This window comes from Lactuca virosa, chromosome 4 (assembly GCF_052849685.1).
Source record: "Lactuca virosa cultivar CGN04683 chromosome 4, Lactuca_virosa_CGN04683_v6, whole genome shotgun sequence".
Lineage (NCBI taxonomy): Eukaryota > Viridiplantae > Streptophyta > Magnoliopsida > Asterales > Asteraceae > Lactuca > Lactuca virosa.
In genome coordinates this window covers 185042668-185054931 of record NC_136429.1, presented here as the reverse complement: position 1 = coordinate 185054931, position 12264 = coordinate 185042668, and the positions used below count along the sequence as shown (strand labels likewise).

Genomic DNA, 12264 nt, shown 5'->3' with positions numbered 1-12264 from the left:
ATAGCCATATCTATTATAATCGTCAGTAAAAGTCACATAGACGTGGTTACCATCCCTTGTGGTGGTTCTGAAGGGTCCACACACATCAGTGTGTATGAGGTCCAACAAACCTTCACCCCTAGCACAAGTACCAGTGAAGGGTGACTTAGTCATTTTTCCAAGTAAATAAGATTCGCAACTATCATCTGACTTTAAGTCAAATGACTCCAAGACTCCAGCCTTTTGGAGTTGGCCTATGCGCTTCTTGTTGACATGTCCAAGACGACAATGCTACAAGGATGCCTTATCCAAACTAGTGGAAGAATCAATATGCAAAACATTATTTCCTAAGTTGTCTACAACCGACACAGTTTCATATACACCATTACAAGGTAATGCTTTAAATTAAAGAACACCATTATAAAAAAACATTAATACCACCACATTCATTATCAAATGAAAAAGTAAATGCTTGTTTGTACAAACCATGAAAAGAAATAATATTTCTCGCCATTTCAGACGAGTAACATCATTTATTCAAATCTAACATTAACTCACTACTAAGAAATAAAGAATAAACTCCAATCTTGGTGACAGGTGAAGCTTTCCTATTCCTCATGATCAAGTTTATCTTCCCGTGCTCCACATCCTCACTTCTTTTTAGGCCCTGCAAATCAGAACAAATGTGAATTCCACACCCTGTATCAAGGACCCAAGAATTAGTATGTGGTGAGTTAATAGACAATATAGTGTAAATACCTGCATGGGTGGGTTTCACTTTCCCATCCTTAACATCCTGCAAGTACTTGGGGCAGCTTCTCTTCCAGTGCCCTTTTTCCTAACAGTAGAAGCATTTTTCATCCTTCGGGTTAGAAGAGGGAGTGGCAAAACCACCTTTGGTTCCACTCGAAGAGGAGCCATCAAGAGACTTTCCATTGGTACCCTTCGAAGGGGTCTTCCTCTTTTTCCCTTTACCTTGCCCGATTGCCAGAACAGGGGCGACGGTAGGAGTAGTAACAACATTCTTACCTTTGAGACTAATTTCAGCAGTCCTCAAAAGTCCTTGAAGTTTGCTAAGTGTGACCTCCTCCTTGTTCATATGATAGGTCATGCGGAACTGATCATAATAGGAGGGTAAGGAGTGTATAATAATATCTATTGCTAACTCCTCATCAGAGTTCACATTTAACTTTAGCAAACGGTCCACGAATCTTTGCATTTTCTGCAGGTGGCCCGTGATAGACTCTCCATCCTTCATTTTTGTTGTTATCATGGAGGTGATGATTTCATACATTTCCCGACGAGCACTCTGATGGTATCTTTCCATCAAGTCCTGGTGCATCTCATAAGGGTATAAATCTTCATAGGATTTATGGAGTTCTGCTATCATGGTAGCCAACATGATACAAGACACCTTAGTGGCATCCTTCTCATGGCTAGTGAACTCATCAATCTCCTCGGGAGTAGCAGAAGACTCATTGATGACCTTAAGCTCCTTGTCGAGGACATATTCCTTGTCCTCATAACGAGTGACCATCCTTATGTTCCTAATCCAATCATTGAAATTAGTTCCATCAAAGATGACTCTCCCACAAAGGTTCATGAAAGAGAAGGAGCCAGTAGGGTTTGAGCCAGAAGCAGCATTGTTGGAAGACATCTGAAAAGGAAGAAAGACAAGTTTAGATTAGATATAGAATCCTTAATAAGACACCCAAATAAAATATTAAGGCTAGGACCCAACACAATATTTTACAACTTGGAAGAGGGATGTCGTAATCCAAGCTACAAAATATTTGAAGGTAGGTAAATGACGATTTACAAATTTCCACCATGAAAAACGAAATAGATTATTAGGTTTTAATTGGATTGAAACTCCTAGATCTTTTGAGATTCATTGAACAATTCAATGGCATGTTTAAATCTCGATTATGCCCTTCAAGTTTGTGACTGGGATACCGAGGATCACAAACAATGTGTGAATAACCATGCAAATTAACTTGGTAATCTTAATTTTATCACCTAATCGATGTGCCAGTTAACCACATACGCTCCACCGATCTATGATAAACCTTAAGCCACCCTTTGCCACCCTTGTTAAGTCCAAGTTAGTGTGTCGGTTAACCACACACATTCCACTAACGACTTTAGCAAGGTGCAAAGTGTAATTTCATGGGTTAGCATCAATTTCACATTTTCCTAAAGTAACTAAGATTGGGAATTTATAAAAGGTTTAGTTACTTTATATTTATTATTATACTTTTAATGAGAATTATAGTCTTTGTCCTACCCGTTCGGCTAACGACCCTCCACCAGTCAAGGAAGCTGTGGGTGAGAGTGGACACCCATTAAGCTGCCATTTTATAGGAAACAACCTTATACCCCCCCCCCCCCCCTTATAGATCGGCTTCGTGAATGAGGCCTACTAACGGTAAGACTAACTTGATCTTATATATATATATATATATATATATATATATATATATATATATATATATATTATTAACTTATAATATTATAAAGTATAAGGGTTGAATTTTAAACTTTAAAAATCTAGGGTTTGGAATTAAAGTTTTCTAAAGTGACTTTACAAATTCCAAAACTTGAGGGCAAGTTTTGAAACTATTCAAAACATTTCATTTCTATAACTTATGAGTTTTAATGATTTTAATGGAAAAGACTCTTGGAATTCCATAACTTGAGGACAAGTTATAGAGTCCATTAAAAAGCATTTAGATCAACAATTAAACTAACAAGCATGTCAAATAATTTCTATGATCTAACAAAACTCATAAGCATGCATAATTCATATCAACAATTTTCAAGAATCATATGAACTTAATATAAAACTTCAAACTTTGACAATTACCATTGAAATTGGATAAGCATAATCATTACCACATCAAAAACAGGTTTAACAATCTAAAAACGGTTTAGGGTAATGATCTTAGTCCAATTCCAGCATTCAAACTCGAAATTCTGCACTCAGGGCCTCCTACTCGTCGAGTGCAAGAACCTACTCGACGAGTAGGATGAGTTTTCACATGGACTCGTCGAGTCCCCCCATGGACTCGGCGAGTTCACTGAACAATGAGCAGAAAAATCGATTTTTTTAGCAATTTTCATCAAGTATAATTGAAAACAAGCCAAGACATTGATACCATTGATGGATTTTGAGCATTCTAACACTCCTATGGTGTGCATGCAACCCTAGAAACCTTGGATCTATGTTTTCTCTATTATACATGCAAACTTTCATTTTTCCAAGGTTTCATCCTAACTAGCATATCATTGGGTATATGTAATATAAAAACTAGTAGGATGACATATCTTTCTTGTAGCTTGGATTCCTTAAGACTTTGTGAGTCTAGCACCCCAAATGTGATGCCTCAAATGCTTCACACAACACCACCAACAACTTGGAGTAACTTGAGAGAAGATTGATATGCACCAAAAATCGGCTAGCCCTCACTAGTATCACTTAAGTGCCGATTTTACAAGGATGAGGCTTCTTTATATAGCGTGCATATTAGGGTTACACCATGTAACTCATGTCTTTCCATATTCCTCATGATCCATGGGTTTTAGACTCCATGGATCATCCATGGGTCACCACATGAGTTTAGCCCAACATGAAAAATTAAGGATCATAAGCCCACCATACAAGAATGAATGATTTACCAAATCAATCCCCATTTATTTAATTAGTCTCTTTTGATCATAAAATTAATTCCATACTAATTCTTGTTCAATACTAATTAAATAATTCGTATTAATATATTAGAACTTATAATATATTAATAAATCATAAATATCCAATTCTCACAAAAGTCTATCCAAATTGTTCCGATGTCATGCAACCCAAATGGACCATGCCAAATCGGGTCAAGTACATACCAATTATAGTTATGAACTTAGACACCTTATCCAACATTTGTCACGTCATTTTTTTACTATGCCACCTCGCTAGCAATTTTTTTAGCATTTCATTAGGAGTGGTATCACCCCTAGCATTCCTTACTTTTTATTTTCTTTTTCAAATTTAAATAAATTATATTTTTTAATTTATGATTTTCTTTTTCAAATTTAAATAAATTATATTTTTTTTAATACACAAACATTTCATATCACATAAATTATATTTTTTTTAAAACACAAATACTTGATATTAAATAAAAAAAAGGTTGCAATAAATTAAAACATAAAATATGATTAAAATTACATTTAAAACATAAAATTACCTAAAACACCACTTACTATCGGACTTAAAACATAAATTAAAACTACATTTAAGATATAAAAATACTACTACTTATTTCACTTATATTTTAACAATCTCCGCCCTTGCATTATTGAAAATCTGACGATCCTCCTTAGATAAGCTGGTTCCATTTCTTAAGAAAAAGCTTTAGCGCACGGTTCCTTTCTTTTTCCTCTCCCAATTACAAAAATTTATCAAGATTATTCTCCAACCCTCGGATGTTGGTCCTTATCTCCTCTACTTCACTCGATAAACTTTGAACTCCTTTTAGCTTTCTTTTTGCTTTGTCTAGTCCCATATGACAAGTTGCAACTTCATATGGATATTCGTTGTTGAGATCAATCCTGATATGCGCATTAGAAGATTGAGTGTGAGTTGACTCGGAAGTTTTGTTTCGTTTGGACATACTCGTAAAATCATCAACACTTTTTAGATTAAGCCATTTTGTCTTGTTCTTCACAACTCCCCAAACGCCTCATTTGCAAAAGCTTTTCTGATTTTTTTTCTTATAAATTCGACGACATTTTGCTATGACATCCGCCTCATTTGCAACGCTTTGCGGGTTACGGGCCGCGTTCATGTAGATGTCATTGAACTTCATTGACTTCGTGTTGGTGGTTCTCCATTTCAAGTAAACTGGATTAGGATTGTGGTACTCCTTTATTCATTCGGACACAAAAACTTCTCCGAACTCTAAATTTAAAGGTTGTCGAATCTTAGTCGTCCCCCGTCGTCGGATCCTCTGATACATCTAGCCATGCTTGCAGTAATGTCTTCTCTTCTTTATCAATCCATCCTTGGCATTTTGCCTTTCCTTTTTCTTTACTTTTTCCTTTTGGGTCAATTTCGGGCTCTTGAACACCCCTTCATCAAAAGAATCGGTTGACTCATCGACTAGTCGGCATGGTTCAGATTGAAAATTAGTTTGGGGTTGAGGTTAGGAAAAAATTTTGGTTTCTTGAACCGACTCAAACAGATCAAGATCGAAATTTGGACGAGGTATTGGTTGAGATTGGAAATTATTTTGGGGTCGGTTTGGATAAAATGGCATTAGTTGAGACTGGAAGTGAGTAGAGTATGGATGGAATGGATACATTTATGGAGTCATAGTAGGATAATAGTCACTAGCGGCTGAATGAATGGATTGATAAAGTGAATGTCAATAACAAGTTGGTGATGGAAGTAAGTAGAGTATGGATGGAATGGATATATTTATGTAGTTATTCACTTGTTCTTGTTAAACCATACACGAGATACAATTAATTTGCCACATTCAAAAAAAAAAAAACGCGAAGGTACCTTTATACTCTGTACGGATGGTTACCGGATAAGCGAAAAAAATTACAAAGTTTTGTAATGAAATCAAAAAATAAAAGTTAAAAAAAAAAATCTATGGATGGTTACCGATTAAACCAAAAAAATTGAAATTGCAATGGTTTTTTTTCATATTATTAGCCTATCAATCAATTACAATTAATTCGTTTTACAAAAATAAACATAATATAAATTTATCAAAACCAAAAAATAAGATTGTAATAGGAATACATTTTCCTCTACTTTTAAAAGATAAAAATTTAATGAATTACACAAAAAAAACATACATTTGTCATTAAAAACCACAAAGTAAATCATTTCTATTCCATCGGTTAAAAAACAAATAATTAATTTTCATAGTCTTCTAATTTTGCTAATCGGGATCCACAAAATGAATGTCGAGAAGAGATACAGTGTTGGATCCATAAAAATTTTCACATGCCCAATTGCCCATTGCCAGATTTCGAATGAAAATGATAAATAAAAAAGAAAAAAGAAAAAAAAAACATATATTTTACATAACATCACAAAAATGGAAGCAAATCCACATTTCCAAATATAGCAAATGAACATCGAACCTAAATAAATTGTAAAATTAAATTGTATTACTCATCCATGACGTCTTCTTGCTCACTTCCCTCCTCACCATCTCCTTCAGAACCTTCCTCCGAGTCCTCTTTCTTTTCCTCGCTATTTCCTTAAATAAACAAAATATAAAAAAAATTCACTTGTCAAAGAGGACCCATTAAGTTCCACAATTTTACAAAATCTAACCCTCATCTCTTTTCTCTTCCATCTCCCCATTTGTGTTTCATTTCTTTCTATTACAGCATTCTACTTTCAATTTTTGTCTTATTAGGACACAATACTTTTAAAAAAATCTAATTGCTTTCTATCAACATTAAATTACTTTTACGTAAGGTAAAAAAAAGTAAATATCACAATTTTTCATGGTAAAAAAAAAAATTACCGTATTCACTAAAAATTACGGTGCCCGAACATAATCCATCCTCGATCTTGATAAGCTGAAGTGTCATGCGGGGCCCAATCTCTTGAAGCTTGACAGCACTTTTAGTAGAAGCCTTATTGACTCTACCAACATCACTTGCTAAGCTCACAGTTGCTGCTTCATCATCTCCTTCACTTTCTGATCCATACCCCGCCCTTTTCATTTTCAAAAATAAAAAAATCTTTACCTTCATTTTATTTATACAAACACTTACTATGTGTGTGTGTGAGAGAGAAAGAATGAAAGAAAGAAGGAAACGTTACTTTGTTACAAAGTCACTGACATCTTGAAGAGATCTGAGATCAGGAACTTGATGGTTTTGCACAAATTTTCTGATTCTACGTGAGACACCAACTGGTTGCAATCTGATGGAATAATGCCTAAAATCGATAAGCTTTGTCTCCTTATTGTAATTAAGTAACACAATTCTCTGGCATGATGACAGTTTCACCTGCAAAATTTAATATAAATTATAATTTATAAAATATTAAGCGTGATAGAAAACATTTAAAGAGAAAAAAAAAAAAAAATACTCACTGTTTTAATGTCGATAGCAGGGAAGATATTTTGAAACATAATTGTTGTAAGTTTCAAATGTTGTTCACCAGTCCCAAAACCAGACAGCACAATCTGTATTCAAAATCAATATTAGCTTTTGTGAAAAAACAACACAAAATATAAATGTAACAAATAAATCAACAAAAGTAGATTAAAAAATAGATGTAAATTAGGGAAATACGAGGGGAGAGTTTTTGAAGAGGTCTTTTGGAACTCTTGGGCGTAATTGGGAATTAGCAATATCAACAGCTAAAGAATACTCTTGAATTTTGAATGTAAGAGTGGGGCCCTGTGGTGTTCTTGCAACTCTCAAGTATGGGGAACTTCCTGTTTTTGATAACATAAGAAAATGCGTTACTCCCATGGGCCCCGCAACATTCAAGAAATCTTTCAGGTTGTTACGCTTCTTTTCCTGTATCAATAATACATAATAAAAAAAGTTATTAAAAGGTAAAGTGCTGAAATTTTTTTAAAGGGTTTAAGTATTTAAAGCTCAAAATAGAATTACCTTTAGATTTAGAGCTGTATATGGAAGCATCATCTTTCTCAAGTCTGCTTGCAATTGTTTGAGAGAACCAGGTAATTTCAATCTTGAAAACACAAAGCTTCTTGGTATCTTATCACCTGTAACATGATCCACATTCTGTTGTGGCTGTTTCTTTGCTGGCTTCACAAATACCACTTTCTTTTTCTGATAACAAATGATTGCATCACAAATGTATTAAATTCAAAGACCTTCAATATAAATAGTAACATAGTTTTGTTTTATTTATTTGGGTATCATAGTATCCTATTTTTCTTTTAATCATCTTCAAAAGCTAAAGAACTGAGTAACATTACTTACATTACGGAAACGAGCCATCTTCGAATTATGTGTTCACTTGTTGCCCTAAATTGAAATTGTGTTTATAAAACAAACTGCATCAAACACAATTGGTTAGTACAATAACCTAAATTAAGATTCCAGTTAATTGCGATATGTGTGCGATGATAACTCAAAACTTTAGCTCTTTTGGAGACTAAAGTGATAACGAATAAATACCAATCAATTCAAACATGAAACATAACCATTCGGTGCTAGTGTTGGCTACTCTTAGAGGTTTAACATCTAGGTTCAATTGATAACTGAAGCACAAACTCATACATAGGAAAAAAAACAACAGCAGGAATATCAATACCCATTTCAAATTCAAAGATAAACAACTTTCATTACAAATGTTTCCATTTTACGCGTCAATTGATAAATTCTTTGAACCAACAAATTATTCTAACGGAAACCAGGGAAAAGAAGGAAGAATAAAGCTAGGGAAAAAAATCGACGGCAGGAAAAAAAAAACGCTAGCAGGAAAAATTGAACAAAACCAACCTAGCTGTGGGGTCGACGGTCTCCGGTGTTGCTGTGGGGGTGCGACGGTCTCCGGCCGGTGGCTTCACAGGAGAGAAGGCGGCAGCAGGGGAGACCTCGTTTGGAGGCAACGATCGACAGAACACGCGATGGGTGGAGGCGTCTGTGATTTGTGTAGATACGTATGAGGTTTATTAGGTTAAGGGGTTTAGGTCAAGGGTATAATGGTCGATTCATTCAAATGGTGAAACAAGAAGAAATAAGGAGATTTTATATTTAAGCCATAACAAATTGACAAAACTTTAAAAATGATCTCATTGGTACCTTTTTTTTTTTTTTTTTTTAAATTTGTCCAAATCTATATTCTTTTGATTGGTGGTCTTTTTAAGCTCTGTCTTATATGGAAAATGTCCATTTCCAAATTGAAAGGGTAAATATCATAAAAAACACTTCGTTTACACCAAAATTCTAATTTGACACCGTGTTTTTTTTGTCTCAAATTTGACATTGTGTTTTCCAATTTGTTACAATTCTGACCACTTGACCAGTTAACCAGGTTACATGCTGACGTGGCATGATGACGTGTCAGTTTTGATGATGTGGCATGCTGACGTGTCAAAATTGTATTTTTTTTTCCACAAAAAACAGTAAGTTTTCACTTTTTTCGATTTTAACACTAAGTTTAATTTTTTCTTTCAATTTTGACACTATGTTTTTTTAGTTCCAAATCGAACATCATTTATCAATTTTGACCATTTTCCATTTCAATTAAAAACCATAGTTTTGTATAAATACAAGTTTTTTTTTACATTCAAACTATAATATTATGTATAAATATGTATTAGTTATATAAAAATCGTATTTTATATTAAATACGCAACTTTAAAATGAGTTTGTAGGTTTGGAGGCGTGTAGTCGATTAAAACCCGGATGTCAAGTTTGCAACCCCTGAAATTTTCACATCTTATTAGAAGCTTATGGTTAGTTTGATTCTCATGATATAACTAATGCATATTTATACATTATACTTTGAATGTAAAAAAAAAAAAAAAACAAAACAAAACAAAACCAAAAAAAACAAAACAAAAGAAACACCTTGTATTTAAATAAAAATGTGGTTTTTAAACAAAAAAAAATATATTTATACGGTTTAAAATGTAATAAAAAAATATATTTATACGGTTTAAAATGTAATAAAAAAATATATTTATACGGTTGCAAATGGAAAATGGTCAAAATTGAACAAAATTGGAAAAAATGATTTTCGATTTGGAACAAAAAAACGTAGTGTCAAAATTGAAAGAAAAAATTAAACTTAATGTCAAAATCGAAAAAAAGTGAAAACTTACTGTTTTTTGTGGAAAAAAAATCATTTTTGACACGTCAGCATATCATGTCAGCATGCCACATCATCAAAACTGACACGTCATCATGTCACGTCAGCATGTAACCTGGTTAACCGGTCAAGTGGTCATAATTGTAACAAATTGAAAAACACAGTGTTATATTTGAGACAAAAAAAAGCACGGTGTCAAATTAGAATTTCGGTGTAAACGGAGTGTTTTTTATGCTATTTACCCATTGAAAAAACTAAAATACCCTTAATATATTTATTTTTCATTTTTTCTTTCTTTTTTTAACTATTTTATTATTAATAAATAAATACAAAATCTCTCTTTCTATATATATATATATATATATATATATATATATATATATATATATATATATATATATATATATATATATATATCATCCAATAACACTTTCATCTTCTTCATCTCTTTTTTTTAATCAAACTTCCATATCCAAACATCGATTCCAGACACATATAAGCACTCATGAACATACATATCAACATACACTCACATACATCATCGAAATCGAACTCTACAAGTTCAATCCATAGGAGCTTCCAGGTGACTAGAAATGCAACAGCAAGTAATGTTAGGGTTTCTAGAAGACGACATTTTCCGACAACCATATCAGTTACTGGGCATAAATTGGTACTCTTAGATCAGTAATTTGAAAAGTGGTTTTCGGAATCGTTTGTTTAGTGATAGATAGAATGGTGGGTATGGGTGGTATAGAGAGATGCATAATGGAGCTTGGTGGAGGAGGGGGTCTGGTCTTCTTCTCTGGTTGGATCGTTTTTCAGCATCAACAAAAGGGAGCACAGAAACGCATTTCACTAAGAATCATTTGCGATTCATTTGTTGTGTGTATGTGCATTCATCCTCATATATTGAATCTGAAATCGATTTTGTATTTCCTTTTTGGAATTCAAGAACTCAAGACCAAAATCATCAGATGCACACATATACACAAATTGTTTCTCTCTCTCTCTCTCTCTCTCTTCGATTTTGTATTTCGTTCTGGGGATGAACACATATACAGAAATCGATTCCATAATCGATTTTTATGTTTTTTTTGTTTCAACAACGATTTAAGAACAAATGATTCATATTTGATTTTTGATTTTAAGAACAAATGATTCATATTTGATGTTTGATTTTGAAGAACAAACAATTTCTAGGTTTTTTTGGTGTTCTAAGTTCGGTTTTGATTTTTTTTGTTTATTTAGTTCCAAAAATGGTTTTAGATTTACGAGTGTGTTTCTTTTGTCTGTGTTTGTGTGTTTATGTGTGTGTTTTAAGAATCATAAAAAAAGGGACTGTGTATGTATGTGTTCTTGGTGCTATGAAGTTTTTAGGTTATATATATATATATATATATATATATATATATATATATAGAGAGAGAGAGATGGGGCCTCCTTTTTATTTGTTTTTATTTTTAGAAATTTAAATAAAAGTGAAAAATGTTTAACAAAATAGAAAAACAAATTAAAAGGGTAAATTAGTCTTTTTCAAGTTTAACATAGCCTAATTCCACAAACAAACTACCTCAAAATGATCATCAATCCAAAAAAATCAAGTTTGGATCAGACCTCAGGAAAAATGCATACGACATTGACCATTTTTGCAGTTTTGTCTAACAAAATTATCAAAAATCATTTATTAGAGCTATTTAACTTCTGTTTTAATATTTATCTAAACATTTTTTTAACTTATATCGGTATAAAATCGGTAACAAATTAAAAAGCTCATTTTTTAAGCTTAATCAAACACTCTATTATAAGGCTGCAAGGAGTCGCACGTTACGGAAGGCTCGCTAGAGCTCGTTAGAATCGTTACACACTGTCTCTGGCTCGCGCTAGGAACTCGCCACCATCAATGCACTAGTTGCTTAAAGAGAGAGAGAGAGAGAGAGAGAGAGAGAGAGAGACTTTGATTTGATTGGTTGTTAGTACTTATGACCACAATTAACCATTTGATCATTTGTTTTTTTAAACTCTTTCTTCTTTGATAAAAAAAATACCCGATTTAAAAAAAATCAAATTTTCAAATTTTAACCCAACCAATATATATAACCATTCACCTTTTTTATTTCAACATACATACATCACAATACATCTCTCTCCCAAACCACCCCATCAATTTATAAAATTTAAAAAGAAAACAAAAAAAAAGTCGTCTTCGTCCTCATCTTCATCATCGTCGTCATCTTCATCGGACGATGCTTTTGATATCGTAATACAGTCAATCATCTTCATACATAATAGGCTAGAACAACATATTGACAACCATGAAGCAAGCATTTCGCAACGTAAACGAAGAAGATATATCCAAAGCATCTTTGTTTCGTGATGTTTCTACTATGACAGAGGTGATGTATACATGTATTATATTGCATAATATGATATTAGAACATGAAGGAACCGTGATATGTGTGTACGAC

The 12264-nt window shown here is 33.1% G+C and overlaps 1 protein-coding gene across 1 annotated transcript; it reads right to left on the bottom strand.

Moving 5' to 3' along the window:
* Positions 1–5967: 5967 nt before the first annotated feature.
* On the bottom strand, positions 5968–8692 carry PPAN (PETER PAN-like protein). Its single transcript, XM_079044778.1, has 8 exons — positions 8485–8692; positions 7963–8036; positions 7627–7809; positions 7300–7530; positions 7098–7190; positions 6824–7011; positions 6522–6715; positions 5968–6248 (listed from the first exon to the last, which is right to left on the bottom strand). The coding sequence occupies exons 2-8, from the start codon at positions 7978–7980 to the stop codon at positions 6157–6159; spliced, it is 999 nt and encodes a 332-aa protein (XP_078900904.1). The 5' UTR covers positions 7981–8036; positions 8485–8692; the 3' UTR covers positions 5968–6156.
* Positions 8693–12264: the final 3572 nt, after the last annotated feature.